General features: G+C 45.0%; 2 protein-coding genes across 2 annotated transcripts in view; one reads left to right on the forward strand and one right to left on the reverse strand.

The window, feature by feature from the left end:
- The window catches only part of GLP2R (glucagon like peptide 2 receptor), a 921,875-nt gene that overhangs the window by 819,239 nt on the left and 75,982 nt on the right, over positions 1–26,654 (forward strand). The window lies entirely within an intron of this gene.
- On the reverse strand, positions 7,123–8,328 carry LOC147701922 (zinc finger BED domain-containing protein 6-like). Its single transcript, XM_086928390.1, has one exon. It carries the CDS (start codon positions 8,305–8,307, stop codon positions 7,123–7,125), a length of 1,185 nt encoding a protein of 394 aa, XP_086784516.1. The 5' UTR covers positions 8,308–8,328.

Genomic DNA, 26,654 nt, shown 5'->3' on the forward strand with positions numbered 1-26,654 from the left:
CTCTCAGACAAACTTATAGATAACAAAACAAGAGACGAGAAGAAGGGAGAGGGTGGGTAATTGATCTGTACTTGTTGCTCTCTGTGGGCTTCATCCACTTTCCCGTTTGCAATAGCCATTCTCACAAATATAAAAATGCTTGCTCTAAAGCCAAAGGTAACCTGCAAACTATCTCCTGTGGGCACACATTCTGTTGTTGGAAATAATTGTTTTAATATCTAAGCAAATGAAAATTCTCTTGGAGCACACATCTCATACAGCTGTCATACATTTCTCATACCAGTCATGAAATGGACCCACACAACAACTAATATTCGTCACATTTATCAAATTGTAGCTTTTAGTTATAACAAGTAATACAAACCTATGATTCCTCCTAATGATTAATTACAGCAATATTATGTTTAAGATCCTGTATAAAAACATAAAACAATTGTCAATTAAGACACAATATAAAGTCTAATATATATCAATACATCCTAAAACACAATATTATTTTAATATATCCCAATAATACGAGTTGCACACTTAGTCAATATGATAAATCTAAATTCAAAAGTCTCTAATAGTTAAGAGAGTCTCATCAAGACTGGATTCCACAAACCACCTACAGGCAGCCTCATATTCCATTTGGTCGCCAATTTCAATACCTTCAACTCACCTAATATATAATAAGGTGAGATGATGAACAGCCTGTTCTTATGGATGTTGAGACAGGTTATCATCCAAGGTAAAAGATAAAATGAAGATAGTGGGGCATATTCACAAGGACTTATGGTTGCCTTAGCGGCACTTTTCTGCTGCTAATGCAGTGATAATTTTATCGCCCTATTACCAAGCTGTCGCTAACAGCCGTTAGCGTCAGTTTTCAGGTGAAAACATCCATTATAAAGATTGGTACTTCTGTTAGCAATAATTATATGCAGAAGAGGCGTTCCTGTGCAAAAACTCCAGCAATCAACACTACTCCATATTCACAAGGGATCCTTGAACTTCTGAAGACCAGAAAAACTGTCTCTAACTGCTGTTAAAGACAGTTACTTAAGATCAGTAAATAGGTGGTCTTAAAAATGGGGATAACGCTCGGGGGCACATCACAGCATGTTGTGGAGCTGGACAGCGCTGCAGGCAATGTTGCAGTGCTGCAAGCAATGTTGCAACGCTGCCCTGCAACAAAACTACAGTGCAGGAATGCGCACCATCAATAAGATAGTGTGCATTCCTGGGCCCCAGTCATGAAAAGTGTTACAGCGCTGCAACAAGACAGCAATGCAACATTTCTCACTGCGCTGTATTCACTGGACATCGCTCCATGACGCAAGTAATGACATATACGTCAGGAATCCTGACATATCTGTCTGCGCTAAAGTCACGCATTGCTGCAGTCGTGTCACAATCATGTGTCTTCCCTTTGGCACTGTGTCAGCCTCACGCCTGCCATTAGGCAGGCAGAAGGCTACTGACGTAGTGCCGTTTATCAGGGGTGCCCAAATGTCGACACTGTTGGAGATCCATCGATGGTCGTTACGCGCTGCGGTGTCATCATTTGGAAGCGGGAAACAACCATCACAACACAACTTTTACCACGCACTACCATCACAACGCAACTTTTACAACGCAAGATCCATTACAACGCATGCCATTACAAAGCAGATGCTATTACAACGCATGCCATTACAGCGTAAGTATGGGTAAGTATTTAATTAAAATAATATTAATTTATTTTTAAATTAATTTTCTTCAATTAATTATAATTGAATTTATTATAATAAATGTTATATTATAATAAAATTTTATTTAAATTACATAATAAAAATTAAATGTATTTTAATTAAATCCCTGGAGTTAGAATAGTAATTTTAACTCCTATACTATCCAGCACTTATCCTACTATTACAACCCCCTGAGTTAGAATAGTAATTTTAACCCCTGCACTATCCAGCACTTACCCTACTATTACACCCCTCTGGAGTTAGAATAGTAATTTTAACCCCTACACTATCCAGCACTTACCCTACTATTACACCCCCCTGGAGTTAGAATAGTAATTTTAACCCCTACACTATCCAGCACTTACCCTACTATTACACCCCCCGGGAGTTAGAATAGTAATTTTAACCCCTACACTATCCAGCACTTACCCTACTAATACACCCCCCTGGCGTTAGAATAGTAATTTTAAACCCCTACACTATCCAGCACTTACACTACTTTTGCACCCCCCTGGAGTTTGAATAGTAATTTCAACCCCTACACTATCCAGCACTTACCCTACTTTTACACCCCCTTGGATTTAGAATAGTACATTACATTTTATTACTTAAAAATAAAAAATATTTTAAATAAAAAATAGTTTTTAAATTGTAATTAAATTAAAATTAAATTAATATTAATAAAATGATATACTTACCTATACTTACATTGTAATGGCATGTGTTGTAATAGCATCTGCGTTGTAATGGCATGCGTTGTAATGGATCTTGCGTTGTGAAAATTGTGTTGTGATGGTATGCGTTGTAAATGTATGTGTTGTAACGTCATACATTCTTTGGAAGCATTGATTTGAGTGTTGTTGTGGAGGGAGTGGACAAGACGTTCTTTTGTGGCCTTGATCAAGCTGCAAGGGGGTGCGATGATGGCGGTGATGTCCGGTGGGCAAGGTGTAGATGTGATGTTACCAACGATGGTCTGACCAGGAGATTCCTGTGTTGTGACTGTAGTTGAGGTTCCCGCTGTCGGAGGTGGCATGCTCAACCATGTGTCCTGCTATGTGGCTTGTTGAGGTGACTTGCTGCTTGTGTCTGATGTAGGGGACCTTCCCCAAGAGTGGGTGGTGTCCTGGTCACTGGGATTGTCCAGGTGGAACTTGAGTTCACAGAGTAGGATGTTGGTGGATGGGATCCCTGGGGTGCAATGAAGTCTACAATGGTATTGGAGAATGAGGGGCCATGGCTCGAAGGGCCTGCCCATGAGGGTGCCGCAGAGAATGTGCTTGGGCTTGGTCCGGATCTGGGAGTTGGTCCATGGTCACCCTTAGGTCATTAGAGTGCATGATCAGTCGGGGTGTGCTTCTGTAGGTGATGCCAATGCCTCCTCCTTGATGGTCGGGGTGCTCCTTGCGGGGTATACTGCAGCCATCAGTGATGGCGATGGCGATGTTCGGTCCAGAGCATAGGTTGGTCCTGGCAGGTGAGGTGGCATCCAGGGTTGATGGCGAGGAGGGTGCTGGCGTTGTAGCGGTGGAGTGTCCATGTGGAATACTCCTTGGTGCAGAGGGCGGTCCAGGGGAAGACTGCCGCAAATGACGTAGCCTATGGGTTGGCTTTGGCACAGGAGATGACCATTATAATGCAGGCAGTACATTGTCAACAACGGTGCTGGCATCGTAGCGGTGGAGTGTCCATGTGGAATGCTCCTTGGTGCAGAGCGCGGTCCAGGGGAAGACGGCCGCAAATGACGTAGCCTATAGGTTGGCTTTGGCACAGGAGATGACCATTATAATGCAGGCAGTACATTGTCAACAACGGAACTCCGACAACGCAGGTGTCTTTACATCACATTTGATTACAACTAAGTATGGGATAAATTTATGAATTCGCGGTCCGCGAATTCATGCCAATTTGCGGTTTGCATAATCCGCAAATTTGTGCGAATTTGCTAAGGGTGGCCGTAGTAGGCGTAGTGGAGCTACACAAAGCTACGTGAAGTGGGCATGATGCTACGCCCGCTCACGTGCTTCGCGTAGCCCCACTACGCGCCTCCCGCCTCCCTCCTGCCCTCCTTTACATACATACATTTAAGTTATAAGTGCAGTAAAAGTAAATAAAAGCACTTACCTGGTCTGCGGTGTCCCGGGGCTCCCTCTTCTATTTTGCGCCAACTTCTCCCATCGAAATGAGCATGCGCGGGCGGCCGCGGCCGCGCATTTCGAATTACAATATCCTAGGATTCATCTAGCTGCCTTAAAATATGAAGAAGTTGCTTGCACCTTACCCTCCCCAGCAAGTGTGTGGAATTATTATTGTAATTTACTCACACCTCAATGAAAACCACACAGCCTGGGGGAAGAGGGTTAGGGTTTGAAACTTGGATGGGAATGGGGTTTGTGGGGAACGTTTTGCGGAGAGAGGAAAAAAAACACAGCATGGACAAACAACAAATGAAGATAAACAAATCTTTGAATACGAAGCTATCCATAAATCTTTTAAGGGACATAAAGGAAGTGCATGCACTACTGCATGCATGAAGTTGTTTGCTAAATGGATAGGTTACTGAAAAGTAAGTAGTACTTTCTACTATGTACTAACTATGAAGAAACAATGTGACAGTACAGGGTTGCAGTAATTGCGCAATTTCACTTGCCTATCTGCCCTCAGAGAGAAGAGAACCACTTAGTACATTACATTAGCTTAAAAAATAGCAAAGAAAAAAGTATACAATGGCTGGAGGGATGATTGAAGCAGAGAGCATAAAAATGCACAGTAGTCACACTCATAGAAGTTCACAGCTATAACATTACTTAAAAGATAAGTAGATATGGAGATGGATACTGTTGAATTTGGGAAGTTGCATGCATCCAGCCATTCCTCTTTTTCGCGGTACTTCTCCATTTCATCTGACGCTCCGTCGATCAATGTTGGGGACTAGAAGACACCTTGTCCACTGCCTGCTTGGCCGATGCTGAATAGCAGCTCGCTAATGGTAAGCCCGAGTTCATCCTTTTTCCCATTGCACAGGGTAAAAGCCGGCCTGTAATTGTTGATGGAAAAACAGGAAGTGATATGAAAACACCACGGAGAATAAAATATAAGGTACGCTGTTAGTGCAAAAATAACACTTTCAGTTTCAGAGTCGACAGTATCAATACATACAAGCATCATTCTGAAAGTGCGTACTCTGAGTCTCCTTTTCAAGGATAAATACGTGTGGGCGAATTTTGCGGATCTTTCCCCTCAAGCTAGGTGTAAACTGCGATTTTAGAACAAAATTAGATCTTCCAAGCAGTGCTCCCAGACCCCTCAACCCACCCCCAAAAATCTAGAACACCCCCAAGTAGCCCCCCAAAAACATGCAATACTGCTACCTGGCACGAGCCCCAACTTAAAATCGCGCCCCAACACTCTCTGCAACTAGGCCCAAACGCCCCTTTTCCACCATGGATTTTCTTCAAACCGCTTGCAATCAAAATGAGACCTTCCCAGTGCTCCCAGACCCTTAAACCCAGGCGCAAAAAACTAGAACACCCCTAAGTAGCCCCCCAAAAACATGCAATACTGCTACCTGGCATGAGCCTTAACTTAAAATCATGCCCAAACGCTCTCTGCATCTAGGCCCAAACTCCCCTTTTCCACCATGGATTTTCTCCAAACCACTTGCACTCAATATTAGACCTTCCCAGCAGTGCTCACAGCTCACAGACCCCTCGACTCAGCCCAAAAAATGTAGAACCCCTCCAAACAGGCCATTACAGAAATGCAACACTTAGAATCTTAGCTTGCGGCAGGGCCATGCAGACAGTCAAGGCAGGCACCACTGAGTGAAGCAACCTGATGTAGCATACCTAGGCTCTTTGATACAGACAGACAAATCATATCTAATTGTATGCAGCAAGCCACATAGCCCCAAATTGACATGAACTGCTGTACTCTGTAATCTGTCTGGCATAACAACATTAAACTGCCTCGACCACTCCATACCACGACTAGACAGATATGTAGTTCTGCTGTAGTAGGTGTTGTAGACTGGTTTACCTGTTTGACACTCATGAATTGGCCATAGTTCTTCCCTAAATCAACGCTGATTATCCATCCATCCCAGTGAGTGACTGTAAAGCAAAACAATATAATATTTAATCAATCATCATGGTATATTGGCAAACAGTAAGTCCAAGGACATTTTGCATATTGGAAAATGCAACGTAGTGGCCCCTGCAATTGAAGTACAATTTGAATTAAACAAGGTAAAAAAAAGCAGAGTAGACTTGAGTTACATTCACTGTGTAAAAGATTAAATAATAACAGAAGACATATGATTCATTTCATGCACAACAAACAAACAACAATTGCTTTCATCAGAGCCAGACAGCCATTGATGTCCACTGCATGCCATTTTCTTCTCATTATTCATTACCTGTTCCACTTTTTGTCCGCATCTTCTTCTGAAAGTGCGGGACCACAGGGCAGCCTCTCCTCCCAATCAATTTCAGAAGTAACTGTCAGCAATCAGCAAGCATGTAGTCAGGAATTCCAGTCCCACTTGTGGGGACTCATCTACGAGTACGAAGACAAAGGGGCATATTACCAAGCAATAGCGATAATTATCGCTATTGCTTGGTTAGCGGGAAAAAAATATCACAGAGCACCGAGGATTTTTACCGCTGAGATACCTTGATATTATCAAGGTTTATCTCAAAAGCGGTAAAAATCCTGCGAAATGCATGAATATCGCTGAAAAATCAGCGATATTCATGCATTATCGTGACAATGCTCTTAGCCATGTTATCCACCTTCCATTGGATAACATGGCTAAGAACTGCTTTTAGCAGGCGTTAGCTTTTGGAGATATTCGCGCTTAGCGCGAATATTTCCAAAAGTTGTTAATAGGAGTTAGAGATGTTAGCGACTGTTTTCAGTCGCTAACATCTTGGCACGCCCACTTTGCATGTCATTAGCGATAATTATCGCTGACATGCAAAGTGGGCCCCTAAATGCCCGCTATCGCCTACCAGCTGTCGCTAACTGGTGTTAGCGACAGCTTGGTAATAGGGCGATAAAATTATCGCTGCATTAGCGAGAAAAAGTCCAGCTAATGCGGCCATAATGCCCTTGATAATATGCCCTAATGTTTCTTTATTCTGCGTAATCCAGCCATCTGCCTTGACGGAAATGGATAGGGGGAGTCTGGAGAAGGAGGATAGAGGAGCATGATTGAGTTGTGAACTTGTGAACCTCAGGAATGCAGACTGCGGCACCTTCAAATCAATAAGGAAAGAAGATGAAGACAGTGCTGCTGATGGACTTGTTGTGATTAGGTGATTAGAGTTTTGTTGTGGTAAAAGTTGCAAAACAAAGAAAGACACACAGGAATAAAAGTGAATAAGGACGAAAAAAAAGGAAGTCATTTTCAGGCCACGGTGTCAGGGGAGTAGAGCTCGACCTCAAACTCTATGAATTGAGACGGGAGTAGGTCAGCTAACAGAGAAGAACTTCCGTCACCTAAGTCGGTGTTCTCTTCTTCCTGCGTGCATTCACGTATTTTGTAATCAGGTGGTATGAAGTGCTGATTCACCTTGATCAGTGTTAACCTCTCCACATTTTTGGGTGAGAGGCCGGTCCTCTTTGAAGTTACAATGGCACCAGCAGCACTGAAAACACGTTCAGAAGACACGCTTGCGAGAGGGCAAGACAAATAATTTAGAGTCAGGTTGATGATCAGTCGCCAATGAGGCCTTTTCCGATACCAATACACAAATGGGTTCTGATTAACAAAGACCTCTATTGGGTCATCCAGATACGCCTGCATCATCGACTCAAGGTTCTCCAGGGTTGCTCTACTTTGCGTACCATCTGTGGCCTTTGCATCACTGGAACAAGCAAACCCTTGATGAGTTAGCCAATCCGCTTCCGACAATATTATGGCTTGGCCTGGTGCAGGTGAGGATGATGATACGGTTGCTGGTTTCGCTAACGGCTGTGAGAGAAAGTGACTCCCTTCGGCCACAGATTCAGAAGTGGAACGTGATGCCGGATGGCCTGCTGATTCAGTTGTACTTCTGCTGGCTCCTTCAATTTTCTGCCGCTCTTTTTCAAACCGAGGGGCTGACACAGGAAGCCAATGTGTGTACTTTGAAACATCTGCTTCATCAAAAGTAATGAATGCTTTGCTGGCCACTGCCTTTTTGTACCGTGGATCCAGAATAGTGGCACAAATGTAATGTTGTTCTGTATGTATGTTTTGAAGCCTTTCGTTAGCAACTAGGCGGCTTAATAACCTCTCCACCAACTGATATGCGTCTTGCTTGTCAGCATCATCTCGGAACGTTGAAGAAGCCGCCTTCAGTTGGTGCTCTAGCATGCGCAACAATGGGATAGCTTTGCCCAAAGAACAGTCCTCCCTGCTGACTTCACGTGTGAAGACCTCAAAAGGACGAAGCATGTCTGTCAGACTTGCAACTAGCTTCCATTCCTCCAACTCTAGCCTCATGTCATTCATAGTAGAACCCAGTTTATAGACATACTCATTTATTATCCCCCACTGCTCAGACAGACGCTCAAGCATGTAAAAGGTTGAGTTCCAACGTGTTGCCATCTCCTGGATGAGTACTTTGACTGTCAGTCTACGTTCATGTTGAATGCTCCTCAGCTGCTTCCGGGCCTTAAAAGAATGGCTGAAAGGTGTTCAGATTCTTCGGCTGGTGGTCAGTAACTTGCTGACTGTGTTTTCTTTTTTCAAGAAATCTTACACCACGATGTTAATACTGGGCGCCAAACACCGCACTCTGAAGTAGTTATCATCATGCATGGCCTTAACTATATTAATGCCATTATCCGTGGAAACATAACCAATTATGAGATTTCTTGGGTACAGCCATTCATTGACATTCCTATGAAACTCCTCCAAAAGGTTGGGTACTGAATGAGTTTTCTCCATGGCAAACATGGCTATTGTTGCATGTTTCCGAGTAGCTTGAAAAATTGTGTCCTTGTCGAAACCTACTTTTACCTTGTCTTTAACCCCTGCAAAAGAGACCCAGTGTCCAGAGATGCACATGTAATCAAGAGCTTGGCAACTGGTCCACATGTCTGTTGTCAGGTGGATAGTGTGAACAGCACTCTTCTGAATAGCTGCGCAAATCACCTCCAGCACATCTTGGGGTAGTGCTGGAACAGCAACCCTGGCAAAATAGGACCGGCTAGGAACCTTCCATTCAGGGCAGACTGTTGCCACAAATTCTAGAAAACCTGACCCTTCCACGAAAGAAAAAGGGAGAAAGTCCTGCACTAGCATTTTAGCCAGCTTTGCGTTATACAGACGTACTGTTGGGTGGTTGCGTTCAAATGGCGCATCCGACCAAAACATTCTGCTAATGGTGGTCTGGACTGTTGTACGTGATGATGATGATGCAGACTTCTTCAAACCAGTTAGGCTCTTTTCGCATTGGTGTCTCTCCCAGACTCTTAGTGTGCCTCATACATGTTGCAGAGGTAAAGGGTGTGGCCGCTACCACTGCAGTGCTGCTGCCAGGGGTACTGGGTGTACCAGAAAAAATGTCTGTCACTTCTTCACTTTGCCCCTGCATGATCAGCCCCTCGTCATCATCAGATGCAATATGAATGGATACATTTGGATTTGTTGTACTTTTGGCTCCCTGGATCTTCCTTAGGTGCGCCTCCCAAATGAGAGTGTGGTGTTTTTGGAGAAGACCTCTCTGGCGTCCGGTACCATAGTTGGTACCAAGCTTACCCCGACTAACTACAGTTCAACAAATCAAACAAATGACCATGTTTTCCGCCTTTTGGCTAACACTAAAGAAGTCCCAAACTGGGGACTGGAAATGTCTGCTGGTGGTGGAGGTGCTACTTTCAGTTTCAATGCCAGATGAAGTGGAGGATGGGTGTGGCTGAATTCGACTCTGTTGTGCATTTACAGCACCACTACTTGAGGTAATGGAGTTCGAGCTGGATGGAGGTCCCTGTCGGCCCTTCTGAAGATAAAATATGGAAGCTGTAGGTCGTGTTGATGTAGTAGTTAAATGCGATGGTGGTGGTACCAGTGCCACGCCGCCCACATCCCGCTCAGCAGCAATTCGGGATAGGGTAAAAATGTCTGTCTGCTGCATGCCCGCTGGGGCTGGAGTGACGTCTGTGATGACTGGGTCGTCGTCAGACTGTTCATCAGCAGCATACACCACTTCTTGCTCATCGTCATCATCAGCCATAAGTGAAAGCCTTGCGGGAACCTTCCTTTTAGGCTTAGCTACCTTTGTCGGCTCATAGCGTGCCTCGCTCTCAGACTGCATTGCTGGGTTCCAGTCAAGATCAAGGTCATCAGAAGGAAGGGGCTTGAAGAAGAACTTGTAGTGGACCTCCTTGACCTTTTTCTTGCTGGGGATCTCGAAGACAGTGGATCATCCTCAGGAGGAGTGGCTTCCTCGGATGATACCTCCACTTGAATCTCGATTTCCCGATGTACCCCTACTTCTGGAGGAACAAGCATTACGGGCAGTTGTGCCGCTCCATGTGCCTCTTCTCCTTGCGCCTCTCCTTGCTCCTCTCCTTGCGCCTCTACTTGGACCTCTACTTGCGCCTCTTCTTGCGCATGTACTTGCGCCTCTCCTTGCGCATGTACTTGCGCCTCTTCTTGCTCATGTACTTGCGCTTATACTAGTTGCACCTGCGGTTGTCGTTGCGGCTGTGGTTGTTGAACACTTGTCAGCTGAGTTACACCCTGCGTTGATTGGGTGCTACTTTCTTGCGATGAGCCAACATCACTGGTCGATGGTGATTGAATAACCAAAGTGGCTGCCTCTGCAGCACTCATGGACTTGGACCTAACTTGGTGTTGTGGCACTGAGCTCAATAAAGTGGAGGTGCTGCTCCCAGCTTGGTTCCCGGCGGACCCCGCTGCTGCAGGTGTTTGGTTTTTTTTCCCGAAAAAAATGTCTGTGGACACACCAGTCTCCTTGGTAAGTGGCACCACTTGCTTCTTCTGCTCCTTCTTACTGGCAGTGGCAACTTTCTTTGTAGAGGAGCTACGGCCACCTTTCTTTGGGCCCATCTTCTTCAGATGTCAGAACAGCAGGCCACAGTTGCACGAGTTGCAGAGTTGTCTGTGGCCACACGTGACGTTGTGCTGCACACACCGCTGCAGGACTTCTTCCTGGCACTGGTGGTTCTCTTGTGCACCTAAAAGCAAAAGAAGCCAGGGGAACATCAGTTAAACACCCCAAAAAATCGAAAAGCACACAAAAATCACCACCATCCAATGCCATCCATGCCCTCAATGATGCTTAAATTCAAGAGGCCCCATACAAAGCCTGGGCCATGTACCACTAATTACCCCAGGACATTATGGGTGAAAGCAGGACAGGCTGGGTGCAGGCCTGTGTGCTCAGAGCACACTGCCTGGCTTCAAAATGGCCCCTTGTCCCCCAGCCTCATGGCCAGGCCCTGCCTGGACGAGGCCTCAAAATGGCCCCCACCCACATTGCCAGGCCCTAACAACACCCCACAAAGTTGAAAAACACACAATAATCACCACAATCTAATGCCATCCCTGCCCTCAATGATGTTTAAATTCAAGACACCCCACAGAAAGGCTTGGTCCATGCACCACTCACTACCCCTGGACCTACCGGATAGTGAGGCTTTACAGGCACCCCAAAATAAAAAATAAAAATCCACATATAACAGTGAGCTAAAATTCCACCACATAAATGAGATTTAAGTTCAAAAAAACTCACAGAAACAGTTGTATCATGCACCCATGACTAACCCTGGGCCTACTGGATACTGTGGCTACCCACAATATATTTTTTTTAAGTTGTGAAAAAGTTTTAAAATTGTAGTTGCAGCAACTGCAATGCCCCAAACAAACAACATCAACTTACTTGTAAAATCTCAAATCCAAAAGTGATCCAAACTCCAAAGTCCAAAAAGTCCTCAAATACAAATATCCAGCAGCAGTCACAAAAAGTAATCCTTCCAGCTCCAGATCCAAATCAAAAGTGACCAGGACATGGACAAAGCACTGGGAGGAGCTTGCTGACAGGAACAGGAAGTTGGAGACTCTGTGGCACTTCCTCCCCCCCCCCCCAATGGACTCCTTGCACAAAAAAGTGCAGCCAAATGTCAATCTACGGCGATGCGTGATCGCCGGCACTTATGACGTGCTCGCGTTGTTAAACTCTTGCTGTGCAAGATGGCGGGCCGCGGTGACATAATTGCGGTTGAAAAACTCTTGCGCGATCACGCAGCAAGATCCAAAATGGCGCAGCACACGCAAACCGGGAGAAAAACAACTCGGCGAACACAGAATCACGGTAAGCCAACGCCGCGCGCGCGATATTGTATTTTTCAAGCACCACCAAGAGGAATTTGCGGATTTTTGGGCAAATTCTGCGAATGTAACGGATTTTGCGCCCACGCTTAATTACAACGCATTGTGAGGTCAGTAATGGGGTAATTTAAAGTTTCTCTGTGGTTATGGGTTTCGGATGTAAAATATGAAAATTGGGGTGTGTGTTGGGATAGAATATGGAATTTGGGGTGTGTTTTGGCATAGAATATGGAATTTGGGGGGTGTTTTGGGGTAAAATATGGATTTTGGGGGTTGTGTTGGGGTTTAATATTGAAATTGGGGTGTGCATGTGGGTCAAATTTGATTTTTTGGTGTGCTATGGGGGCTCAAAAAGGAATTTCAGAGATCATGGTTGGGTGTTTGGAGTGCAAAGGCTAGTTTTGGGTTGCACTCACAGATGTGGGAATAGTGATATTAATAATAATAATAAGCATTTATTAAGCGCCTGGCTGCACAAAACTGTGTGTCCCCACGCTGACTGCAAATGCAAACCATCAAGAAAGACCAAGAGTCGGGCGAACGGAATTAATTTTTGGGAAATAGATGAGTTTTAAGTCTGGCTCTGAACCTTGTTTCAGATGGCTCCATCCGCAGCTGGATTGGCAAGGCATTCCAGAGCTTGGTGGCCAGATACCGGAAGGATTTTCCTCCCATTTTAGCTTTAGTGATGCAGGGGATTTTAAATAGCATCGTGCCTGCTGATCTAAGATCTTTGATCGGCCTATGGATGGTGATGAGGCCTCTCAGATAGCTAGGGCCTTTGTTTTGGGCAATGCGGTGTGCGTAGCAGAGAGTTTTAAATATAATTCTCTCTTTTACAGGGAGCCAATGAAGCTTGGCAAGCGCATTTTTCGTGGATGCTCTCCGAGGGAGACCGAGCACCAGTCGTGCTGCAGAATTCTGTATGCATTGTAACTGGTGCAGACTCTTTTGATTAAGACCAAGTAGGAGAGCATTACCATAGTCCAAATGGGGGGATATTAGGGCATGGACTATGGTCTTTCTCGCTTCTGTCGGAAGAAGGTCTAAAACTTTACGCAGTACTTTTAGGGTGCTGTAGCATTTGCTTGTCACTTTGTTTACCTGGGCTCTACCTGAGAGATCGGCGTCAAGCATGACTCCGAGGTTCTTCACCTTCTCTACAGGCACAGGTAGTTCACCCAACTCGCTAGGCCACCATGCATGTGACCAGACAGAAGTATCCTTCCCTACTATCAGTACCTCTGTTTTATCTCCGTTTAAACAGAGGCAGTTGGCGTTCATCCACGTCGCTATCCTTAGCATACAGTTAGAGAAGTTGGAGACTAAGTCTCTACTGTCTGGCGTTATTTTGAACACCAACTGGGTGTCGTCAGCATAGCTGACAATGCCCACCCCAAATTCCTCCGCAATGTGTGCCAGGGGTTCCATGTAGATGTTAAATAAGGTAGGGCTCAGACTAGAGCCCTGTGGAACCCCATCGCTAACACTGCGAGGTGATGACTTAAAGGGTGGGCAATGAAGTTGGAAAGTTCTGTCAGTGAGGTATGACTGGAACCAGGTGAGAGCAGAATCTTTTACTCCCATGTCTGAGAGTCGAGACAGCAGCGTGGAGTGCAGCACGGTATCAAATGCTGCACTTAGGTCCAATAGGACCAGCGCTGCTGTCTCTCCCTCATCCACCAATTTCCGTATCTGTTCGGTGGAATACAGAACGGCTGATTCCGTTGAGTGGCCTGATCTAAACCCTGATTGGGAAGGGTGGAGGAGTGATTCTTTCTCCAGAAACTCCATGAGTTGGAAATTGGCCACCTTTTCTATGATCTTAGCACAGAAAGGGAGAAGAGAAATTGGCCGCAGATTTTGAAGCTGAGTGATTGGAATGTTCGGTTTCTTTTTTAGTGGTATTAACTGGGCAGATTTCCAGTTTCTCAGGACATTGCCTTCCCGGAATGAAGTTGTGATCATGTTGCTTATGTTATCCAATAATAAGCTTTCCATGACCGCTTTGTACTGTTCCGGTGGGCAGGCATCCATAGGGGAGCCTGAAGAAATACTGTTTATAATTTTCACTAGTTCCTGTTTATTGGGGGTCCTGAAGTTGGTAAACTGGGGTTTGTTGGAACAGGAAGCTAGGGTCTCTACCTTATTTTTATCTGACCTGGTACTGCTGAAAAACGTAGCATGAATTTTTTCTACCTTCTCCACAAAGAAGTCGGCTATCTGGTCGCATATCTCTGTGGAGTAGGTATCTTTAGTATCCAGGCGAGATAGTGTGGTAATTTCTCTATAGATACCGAATAATTCTTTGGTAGGGTTTTTAGCTTCCACAATTCTGCTTTTGTAATAGAGACTCTTCTCTAATCGTACCAATTTTTGGTATTTTTTCAGCTCTGTTTTATAGTTTTCTTTGAGTTCTGGAGTGTAGTTTTTCCTCCACTTTCGTTCAATGGATTTGCATAGGGCTTTAGCCTTTTTTAATTTTTCAGAGAACCAGGGGGCATTTTTAGTTTGTCGAGCTGGGGGTTTGGTCGTCCAAGGAGCAATCTTGTCTAACGCTTTAGTTAGCCATGATTCAAAGTTATCCCATACCTCCTGTAGGGAATCGCCTGTTGCCAGGGGATGTGCGGTGAGTTCCTGCAGCAGCAATTCAGGGGGGCACTTTTTAAAGTTACGACGTCTGTAAGGAAGATTTTCCGCATGTAACTTGGTGATACTGTTTTTGGCTATTTTAAATGGCACCATACTATGGTCAGACCATATTAGTGGAACAGGTGGTGAAGTTTTCACGCCTTCCCAGTTCGTAAATATCGGATCTAATAGATGCCCGTGTTGATGCGTGGGCAAGGTGGATAGAAGCTTGAGATCGATCGCATTGAAAGCATTTAGAAGGAGTTGCGCTTCCTTGGAGTGGCTATCCTCTAGATGGATGTTAAGGTCGCCAAGTATGATAATATTTTTATGTCTGATGGCTAGCTGAGTAGCCAGTTCAATGAGTTGGCTACAGAAGGATAGGGCTGCTCCAGGAGGTCTGTATATTAGTAATCCCGTGATTGTATTGGTGGTATCTAATTTGATGGTGAATCTTCCGCACTCACTATCCGTGGTTTATTGTTCGATTAAAGTGCACTCAAGATCATTTTTGAAGATCATTGCCAGTCCTCCCCCCGTTGTTTCTGACGTCTATTCTCAGGAGGCAATAGTTGCTCGGTATCGCCTCTAAGATCTCCGGGGAGGAGGCTTCATCTAACCATGTTTCAGTTAGAAACATGATGTCCAGATCTCCATTGGTCAGCATATCGTGAATTTCAATTTTATGCTTAGGCATAGACCTACAGTTAAGTAATGTCATGTTAAGGTTCAGCGTTTTATCCGAGGTTGAGTTACTGTTGGGAAGTAATTGATGGCATATATTACACTGTGCAGGTAAAGATAACGGGTCTGCAACGTGCAGACAGTAAGATGAGAGTGGCTTACCAAGTTTCATCAGGTTAGCTTTGGTGTAATGATAGCGAGGACTCTGATTGGTATGTGGCTTCAGAGGTGATGGGGAACCGGATCTGTGGAGTCCTGCCCCGAGCCCCGTCTGGTCGCGGACGGGCGCAGACGGGCAGGACTCTGGCTTGACTCCGGCGCGCGATCGGCGCGCCCGCAATGCGCGTCCGCTGCGCGGAGCCATGGACGTATGTATTTATGACGTCGTCCGTGCGACGTTCTCAGCGAGCCCACACTAATATGGCCGCTGTTGTATTCACCCAGTTCCTGCAGATGCCGGCCCTTTAATCGGCCACACCCACCGAGAGAGTCCGAGCAAGTAGGCTGCTCTGGTTGGGAGAACGGAGCGAATCTCCAGGTCTCAAGCACCTTTCCTCACAAAAGATAATGTGGGCGTAGCTAAGTGGCGATATTTGGAATTTTAAAATCACAATTGGCAAGATCGCGTCTAGCACTTCAGCGCGATGGGGGGGAAAGGACACACAGGGAGAATCAACAGGTCACAGTTTTTCAAATTAAAAAGTTTTTAAAAAAAGCATAACCTCCCGGCTCAAGCCTCAGGAGGGAAAGCAGCAGTCTACCGGCTTGTGGTCTGACCTGTATTTATGACGTCGTCCGCGCGACGTTCTCAGCGAGCCCACACTAATATGGCCGCTGTTGTATTCACCCAGTCCCTGCAGATGACGGCCCTTTAATCGGCCACACCCACCGAGAGAGTCCGAGCAAGTAGGCTGCTCTGGCTGGAAGAACGGAGCGAATCTCCAGGTCTCAAGCACCTTTCCTCACAAAAGATAATGTGGGCGTAGCTAAGTGGCGATATTTGGAATTTTAAAATCACAATTGGCAAGATCGCGTCTAGCACTTCAGCGCGATGGGGGGAAAGGACACACAGGGAGAATCAACAGGTCACAGTTTTTCAAATTAAAAAGTTTTTTAAAAAAGCATAACCTCCCGGCTCAAGCCTCAGGAGGGATGTCTCCGCTATGCAACACCTACTCTACACCTACTCTACTGTTGCAATGTGCCTAGTATTAGTATGCATGAGAATGGAATGCGATGTTATGGCATGTGTCGCAACCACGCATATGCCCTTGGCACATGGGTGGTACGCCCACTGTGCATGGGCGCACAGCAGCTGCCATTGAGAAGTGCTGGGGAGGCCGGACAGCTGTGAGTTGGTAAAAATTGGAAAGAACACTGGATGGGGTGTGGTCGCAGGAATATGTGTGTGAGCTGGTGTTATAAAAATTTGAATAAGGGAACTCTTAACTTAAAGCCGGGTCCCGTGTCTTTGTTGCTCCTGCTCTCTTGCGTCGGCTTCCAGGAACAGGAAGTAGGCAGCCAGGCTCCACCCCCTGAGCCAATCACAACACTGCAATTCAGCGGTGGGATTGATATTTGGCAATGGGACAAGGCATGCAGCCAGGGGCTGGAGGGGTGAGCATATTCTCCATGCAGGCTGTAATGCAGCCTGCATTACGGACATGGAAGTGCACATGACTGCTTTGGGCGGCCTGAGTGCGCCAACTAAACAATCATTGTGCACTTGAGTGGGCATGCCAATCCGTCCATGCTTGGAGCAGTCCTTCCCACCCGCAAGGCCAACAAGGCACGGTTATCACAGTAAGTTATCGTCATGTGATGATTGTTCCTCCTCTGCACTGCTTGGAAGCAGTGGGGTGACGCTCTTCCGCCATAGTGGATGAGACGACACTGGGGGTGAGTCATCTACGTGTGCTAGGCCTGGGGCACTCGACTCCCAGGCGTCCTGGGTAACACAATCCACCTTCTCCTTACCTGGACATTGAACACTGTGGCGCAATCTGCTTCACTCTTGCCAAATCTGTGACTCAGCCGCCAGGAGCCTCAGCCAGGAGGGATTTAACAAGCCTGAGTACAGCAGTCACCGCCAAGTCTGCTGGTGAACCTCTGATGCAGTTGATGCAGCAGGGCCCCTTAGGCGTGAAGTTGCAGCGCTCACGCCACACATGTTCAGCGCAGCTCAGGGGCCTCACGTTCCACAACGTCCGGCCAGCCCAACGTCATCCGGCCTGTGATACAGAGAGGTGGCACCCACAGTTGGTAATCCCCACCGTGCACCCTGGTGAAGTGGTGGATCGTAGTATGCAATGCAGACCTCCGAACGTTGGGGCACAGGAGCACCTCTACTATTGACAGCTCCAAGGTGCGCAAGGCGGTCTTCTCGAACAGGTCAGCAACGTGTCTCCATGAGACCTGCCAGACTGCACTACCAGGTACGGGCGATCATCGCGCATTAATGTCTACCGTCACGGCTCATCGACTCCACAGCTTCTCTGCATCCCACACCAGGCTCCAGATACAGGTCCAGTGAGACATCCAGGCTCCAGATGCAGGTTCAGCGAGGTATCTAGGCTCCAGACGCAGGTCCAGTGAGGTTTCCAGGCTTCAGACGCAGGTCCAGCGAGGCATTCAGTCTCCAGATGCAGGTCCAGGAAGGCATTCAGGCTCCAGACTCAGGTCCAGGGAGGCATCTATGCTCCAGACACAGGTCCAGCAAGGCAGCCAGGCTGAAGACGCTGAATCAGCGAGGCATCCAGGCTCTCATCCTGGATGTTGGCTGGCTGGCAGGGGTGCAAGGTGGGTTTCTCACACCGGTCAACAACATGTCCCCATGCGACCTGCCAGACTTCACCACCAGGTACGAGCGATCGTCGCGCATCAATGTCTACTGCCATAGCTCATCGACTCCATAGCTCCTCCGCATCCCACACCAAGCTCCAGACGCAGGTGCAGCAAAGCATCCAGGCTCCAGATGTAGGTCCAGTGAGGCATCCAGGCTACAGATGCAGTTCCAGCGAGGTATCTAGGCTCCAGACGCAGGTCCAGTGATGCTTCCATACTCCAGACGCAGGTCCAGCGAGGCATTCAGGCTCCAGATGCAGGTCCAGCAAGGCATTCAGGCTCCAGACATAGGTCCAGGGAGGCATCTATGCTCCAGACACAGGTCCAGCAAGGCAGCCAGGCTCAAGACGCAGGTCCAGCGAGGCATCCAGGCTCTCATCCTGGATGTTGCAGGGGTGCAACGCGGTCTTCTTACACAGGTCAGCAACATGTCCCCATGTGACCTGCCAGACTTCACCACCAGGTACGAGCGATTGTCGCGCATCAATGTCTACCACCATGGCTCATCGACTCCACAGCTCCTCTGCATCCCACACCTAGCTCCAGACGCAGGTGCAGCGAGGCCTCCAGGTTCAAGACGTAGGTCCAGTGAGGCATCCAGGCTACAGATGCAGTTCCAGCGAGGTATCTAGGCTCCAGACGCAGGTCCAGTGAGGCTTCCAGGCTCCAGACGCAGGTCCAGCGAGGCATTCAGGCTCCAGATGCAGGTCCAGCAAGGCATCCAGGCTCCAGACATAGGTCCAGGGAGGCATCTATGCTCCAGACACAGGTCCAGCAAGGCAGCCAGGCTGAAGACGCAGGTCCAGCGAGGTATCCAGGCTCTCATCCTGGATGTTGCCTGGCTTGCAGGGGTGCAAGGCAGTCCTCTTACACAGGTCAGCAACATGTCCCCATGCGACCTGACAGACTTCACCACCAGGTATGAGCGATAGTCAGGCATCAATGTTTACCGCCATGGCTCATCGACTCCACAGCTCCTCCGCATCCCACACCAGGCTCCAGACACAGGTGCAGCGAGGCATCCAGGCTCCAGACACAGGTACAGCAAGGTATCTAGGCTCCAGACGCAGGTTCAGCGAGGCATCCAGGCTCCAGACGTAGGTCCAGCAAGGCATCTAGGCTCCAGATCCAGCGAGGAATCCAGGCTTGAGACGAATGTCCAGAGAGGGATCCAGGCTCCAGACGCAGGTCCACCGAGGCATCCAGCCTCAAGACACAGGTCTAGCGAAGCATCCAGGCTCTCATTCTGGTCATCCTGGATGTTGGGGGCCTTGCAGGGGTTGCTGATGTGTGCTGCACTTGGCCCCGGCTGCTCCATTCTGAGGTTTATTGGTTTTTATGCCTATTATACAATGGAGGTTGACTGATAGGCTATTTTTTGCATTAGAGACAAAAATAACTCACATTGGGCTGCCTAACAAGAGTTTTTTTTGCCGCTAATGGGCCTATCTGTAGTTTTCTCCAGCTAACGCCGGATTTCCTTTCTCCATCGCGCTGATGTTAGTGGCAGTTTTCTCCGCCATTCCCTGGTACTATCGCCATATTGTGACGGCTTGGTAATACATCACTAACATTGATGGCGCGTGGAGTTACCTGCTCAATTACCATACTCACCTGGGCCCATAAAACATACACACTTTGAACAGGTAATCTGGCTTTTACCACTTGCCAATCAAGTTTTATTTTACTTTAGGACTTGTACCTATACACATTTGACTTACCAATCCTTGTCACATGTATTTAACCCCTTCCATGCGGCCGCGATTCCCCTGGTGTGCTGTAAACAACACGAACAGGGGCGGGCCGTGACGAACCCCAGCCATCATCAGCACACGAGCACAGTAGTGGATGACGGCTGGGGTTCGTCATCAGCATGGAAGGGGTTAAGCTCTAAGGGATCAATAGTGTTAGAATAATAGGTAGGAAAATAACATTTACCTTCATAAAATAACCACAGACTCTGGAAAGTTTTAAACACTTTATCTATGTAAATTCTTATTTGCAAAAGTCCATAAAATCCTAATGAGAGAGTTTTTCAAGCAAGAATATAATGATTAAAGTGAGAAACTGTAGAAATATTGCGAAATTTCTATTAGACAATAATACCTGGGAAGGGTTAGAAAGGGAAACAATACAATGACATACCCATACAGAGTTATATTTACCTAGAATGGTGTGAAGACCAACCCTGGCCACAGGTTGGGACAAAAGAAACAGGACTCCCGATAGTTCAGGTGCAAACAGGATAAACAGGCGCAGACCAATGCGGATCAGGACAGGACAGATGCAGGTCAGGACAGGTACCCTCAGCTAAGTGCAACGCCAGCGTCACACCCCTCTCTGCAGGTTACAGTAAGACCCTGATTGGGTTATCGATTCTTCTCCCTTAGACCCCGATTGGATTATCGATTCTTCTTACAGAGTGCTCTGCCAGCACCTATCCTCTCGATCTCCTATAGCATGCGTTGGGCCAGTGACAGGTCAGCTACTCGGACAAGTAGGACAACCTAACTAGCTAAGCCTACCTTAGTTATAACATTTTCCAAGGCAATGTACTATCCCCCAGTGTTGCAAATTTGTGTATTCCCTTGGTTTGATTGGGCAAAAGATGAGGAGAGGTCATCACCCCATACCAGTTATGAGATCATCTTCATTCAGTATTTAAATCAATGTTCCCGCCCATAATTTTACTTTCCCATGCATTTTTATTCCACCCAGCAAATACTGTTTTAAATTTATACAATTTGTATTTAATCAGTTCCTCTTCAGAGATCTGGCGGTCATCTTCCCAGGAATATTACAAGTAAGTCGGAACTTGACTGTCTTTCAATGCTAATGTTTCAGCGCTTTAGAGTTCATCTGCGCAGACGCAGCTTTTCAAGATGGGGTTCAGAAATTCGTGTGAGGCCCAAAATACGAACTTCGCGCAAAGTCAAAGAGAAGCAATTTAGAACACAAGAATAAATTAATACAATGTATACCACGTATCTCTACACTATTCAAATTACTTTATTTTAACTATAGCATTAGTAGTTAAGCAGAACAAACAAAGTTTAGTTAGAGCAGCAGCAGCCATCTTAATTCTAGTGCGCAGCTGCAAGAAATTCCCACCAAGCGAAAGATACGTCACATCACATGAGTGTGGTAGGCGCATGCGCAGAAAGTTTCCCACGTTTCCGGCGGCCATTTTAATGCATTCGAGTTACCGTTAGTAAAAGCACATAGGCGAGCTTCCCCTAGATACTAGAAATGTTGTGTAATGCAATTATTAGTTAGAAAAACATGTTGATTAATACATTACATGTTATTTCGAGAGAATTGAATCCAAGCAAGTCTCTTGACCTATGAAACCTTGCTCAATCAATCCCCTCTTTGATGGTATTCTATACCATCACCAATTACAGAACCAGATGCCAACTTTTAACATTTTCCTAATTCCATTTCTTCAAACACTCTGTTAGGTCTTTTCTCATTATTCATTTGAACATTTTTAATTTTATTATATAAAGTCCAATTCCACTCTTCAAGCTCAATTTCTTCAAAATTCCTTTTCTTTCCTTTCTTGTTTACTGTATAATTCTTTTTGCTTCTGCAGCATTTATACGAAATCATTATCCCTATAATCACTAGGGCTATTCCCATCATTGGCATCAGTATTCTACCGACAATACTTGTTCCTACGTTAGCAAACCAACTACCTATAGAGTAGAGACCATCAGTTAGTCTCTTCCATGCACTATCAACTTCCAGTGGTGTCAATTCTTCTTCCAAATGAGTAATATTTCTAATATGCCATCCAATTTTAATACTTTTGTCAGGTATATAAGTGCAACAATGTTGCTCTTTCAGCATTCTACAGACTCCGCCCTCTTTTGCCAATAATATATCAAGAACAAGTCGATTTTGTAAAACCATTGATCTGATCGCAACCATTTCTGTATTAATTAATAAAAATCCACCAGCAGTGTCAGTTGATAAACGATCCACCACTGTAGACAATTTACAAATTCTTTGAGTATTAGAAACTACTCCCACTGAAGGTATCAATGCACTAAATATCTCACCTACAATTTCTGCAAAACGAGCTCTTTTATATCGTGGTAATTCATTATTGTCTTCATTGCTTCCAGTGATTCTTTTTACATGGTATATCTTCGTGAATACTGTTCCGAAATAGCAACTCCCATACCAGTGATCAGGCAGTTTAAAATATGCCTTGCTCCCACAATTATAATAAATTCCAGGAAATACTGATTCAGTTTCGTCTTTGAAACCCCAACTCCCAATTATCAGACAATTTTGTTCACACTCACTCGAACCAATAACTGCATATATTCTGTTTTTAACCTATGAAACAGATTTTCCCTTTCTTTTCAAAGTCCAGAGACATAGCAGCATGAGTTTTGCCATTTGCCATAAAATCTTCCCTTTCAGCCCATTTGGGTATTTTAAGTTTCGGTTCTTTAGCCTTTCTATGGAAATCCTGTCTTCTCTTCTCTACTAAATTCAAAAACGCCTTTTCTTGTTCATATAATTTGCATGTTAGATTTTTGTTAGGCGTTTCAACTACATCTATTTCTTTTATTGTTAGGAAAAATTCACCAAAGAATTGTGCATGTTTAGCACTAGGAACAGGGTTCATGTTTCTACGTATAGGGATTTCAGGGAAAATCACATCTATGTTAGAATAATAATATTGTAGTTTTCCAGTTCTATAAAACAAAGTAGTGATAATACTACAGGAAATACCATAGATCAATGGTAAATGGTGATAGGTCACCCTTCTGCTACTGACGTGGGTAACTTCATACATACATAGCAATCACTAATCCCCATTGTTTCTACAAAATGTACTAACAAGTTAGCAAACGAATTTAGAACTGTCTTATTTCTAATTCTTTTATAATGTAAATCTATCTCATCTGGTGCTTCTAATTCTACTCTATTTTGTTTATGACCATCTACCTTATCATGTGTATCTACCTTTTAATGTGAACTAGCATAATTTTGTCTGTTTTCACTCATTATATAAGGTATAGCTATTGTCAGTCCTATCCATGCTACGAGTACTATCTTTATACTACATGTGCATATTCTACAGCAGGTTTTTACGCAATTTATTTTCGGTTTTCCACGAACATTATAATCAGCCATTTCTGACTAAGGAGATTTAACCCCTCTTTGTAACTCTTACACAGATTTTAACATGTGAAATTTTTCTTAAGGTTGGTCTCACTTCTTCGTCAATCTGATCAACAATTAATTCTTCATCACTTTCATCACTTATTTCTAAGTTTTCGAAATCTTCAAGGATGACGTAGGTCCATTCAGGGCCTTTGAACTTATTATTCAGTCTTTTCAATCTTACACTCCTCCTTCTTGGTTTCTCTGTGGATGGTCCAGCTTGGCTCGATATTTCATTTACTTGTTCTGGTTCTTCATTTATTGTTTCAAGGCGAAATTTCAGTCTTTTGACAAAACCAGGCCACTTATCTCCCTTTCTGAGTCTTTTAGCTGGCACTGTGCTTTGGTTTTCTTCAGATGCTCTTTTACTTTCATTCAGTTGTGGCGCACCGTGTTCTTTATCCTCTTCTGAATTCCTCTCTATTTGTCCAGGGCTTATTTTTGTCAGTTCTGCCTGGATGAGTTCTTCAAGACCAATCTGACTTTGTTCAGGAGTTTGCTGAATTTGACTTTGACTCTTATTTTGTTTGCCTTCTTCTTTCTGAACACGTTTTTCTATACCTATCTGGTCCTGCTCAGGTCTTTTGATTCCCTGTCTGTCCCTCCTCAGACTCAGGATTTCTGGTTGGTGTTTTGGATGTCTGAGTATATTGATCTTTCCTTATCTGAGCCGCCTCAGAATTACTACTGGCTTAGATTTCTGTAATCTGAGTGTGTTCTTCTATTCTTGTCTCATCCTCACTATCACTCTGTCTATCTAAATAGGTTCGACTTCTTGGGACCCTTCAGCTGTACAAACTTCAGCTCCTACTTCATCAGGTTCTGTTACTCGTTTAGTATGACTGGCATGGATCCAGTTTGGAACTCCCTTGCACTTTAAAGCTGAGGTGGTAACCAATATCACTTGATGTGGCTTTTCCCACCTTGGTGCTAGGCAAGATTCTCTGGTGTGTTCCTTTATCACTACCCAGTCACCTGGATTCAGATAATGTGCTGGAGTTGATTGTCTGGCAACAGCGTCTTCTCCAACCTGGTGAAAGATAGAAAGCACTTGTTCAGACAGTTCTTTGCACTAAATCATCAGTTATATCTATCAGCTTGTGTCCTGGTACCCATACTTGCCTCATTGCTCTTCCCATGAGTATCTCATGGGGACGTAAGCCTGTGTTCTTGTCAGAAATACTTCTGAGTCCTATCAGAACAAGAGGTAAAGCATCAGGCCACTCCAATCAGGTAGATTCATACATCTTTCCCAATCTTGACTTGAGTGTGCCATTCATTATTCTACCACTCCAGAAGCTTCTAGGCGATATGCACAGTGCAGCTTTTCCTCATTTTGAAGGCTTCACAGATTAGATTAATTATTTCATTATTAAAATGAGACCCTTGGTCTGATTCAATCGTTACTGGAAAACCGAAATGAGGAATAAGCTCCCTCAACAGGAGTTTGGCTACAGTCAAGCTGTCATTCCTCCGGGTTGGGTAAGCTTCCACCCAGTTTGAAAATAAGCAGACAATAACAAGAACATATTTCAATCCTCAACAAAGGGGTAGTTAGATGAAATCAAGTCGTAATCTCATAAATGGCCCTTCTGCCTTTCCAATTTTCCAAGGGCAAACTACAGATTTTCTACCAGGATTCATTTGTTGACAAATTAAGCACCTCTTGCAAAGACTCTCTGCTATGTTACTGAAATTTGCATTAAATCAAGTTTGCCTGAACAATCTTATCATCACATCTCTACCTATGTGGGTGTCTCCGCGGTACATCCTAGACATAGGAGCAAGCATACAGTCTGGTAACACAGGTCTACCATACAAGTAAACAATAACACCATCTCCAACCCTCCTTTGACAGCCTATTCTTTCAAATTCTTCCTTTTCTTTTTGTTGAGCTTTATTTTGTAAATCCCTCATTTCTTACCACATTCTCACACCTTCAAGCAACATAAGTTGGCAGCTGCTTCCATATGCATCTATTTTCTTGTTTATAGCCATTCTGTGTTTAGCAAAATGTTGGGCTACTTGGTCAGCATAACAGTTACCTGCTGTCACTCTGTCGTTTCCAGATTGGTGAGCAGCACACTTGACCACAGCCACTACTTTTGGCAATTGCATTGCTTCAAGTAATTCTTTCACATAATGTCCATTTTTAATAGGAGTACCTGAAGAAGTCATGAACACCCTTTGTATCCACAGTTGGCCAAAACCATGCACAACCCCGTAACCATACTAGCTATCAGTGTATATGGTTACTTTCCAGTTCTTCCCAATTTTACAAGCTTTTATTAAAGCAATCAATTCAGCTACTTGTGCAGACTTGACTCCAGGTAAATAGGATGCTTCGACTAGTCCACTCAATGTGCACACAGCATAAGCAGCACTCAATCCTCCTTCCTCGTGTCTCATGCATGAGCCATCCACGAATAGCTCGTACTTCTTCCTTTACCTCTTCAAAATGTGAATTAGGTAATACGGTTGCTGGGTTTAGGACAGTACATCTGGCAATTGTCACTTTTTCTGCACCTAGAATGACATATTTAGTCAGCCGACTAGGAGTCCGATACTGAGTGTGTGTTCTTTTCAATAGAATCACAACTGCATGTGGAACATACACAGTTACAGGATGTCCCATAATGATGGACTCATTTTGTTCTAAACTCATGCAGGTTGCGGCTACCGCTTTCAGACATCCTGGCAACGCAGGTGGCACAGGATCCAGTGTAGCAGAAAAATATGCCACAGGGCGTCGCATCAAGCCATGTGACTGGGTCAAAATAGAAAATGCACAATTGTCTTGTTCATCACAAAACAGTGCAAATTATTTCTAATAATCAGGCATCCCTAATGCTGGGGCTTAACACAGACTGTTTTGCAATTTTAGGAAAGCAGTCATGCTCTCTTCATCCCATTCTACTGGGTCCTTTGCTAGTTTCTCTGTCATCTGTATCAATGGTTTAGCTAGAACTGCAAATCCCACAATCTAATTATTTTGATTCTTTCTGATGTTACTCTTCTTACCCCTCTTTCTATCTGTTGCTCCAGATACTTTACTGAAGTGGTACAAAATTGTAGCTTTTCAGGTGACATGTTATGTCCACCTTTAGCCAAATGGTTCAGTAATGAAATTTTGTCAATCGCACAGTCATTTCGAGTCTTAGACGCCACCAACAGGTCATCTATATACTACACCAGAGCAGATTGTCCGGGCAGCACTAGGGATTCAAGAAACTTTTTTCAAAATCTGATTACAA

The sequence above is a fragment of the Lissotriton vulgaris genome, chromosome 7, assembly GCF_964263255.1.
Source record: "Lissotriton vulgaris chromosome 7, aLisVul1.2, whole genome shotgun sequence".
Classification (NCBI taxonomy): domain Eukaryota; kingdom Metazoa; phylum Chordata; class Amphibia; order Caudata; family Salamandridae; genus Lissotriton; species Lissotriton vulgaris.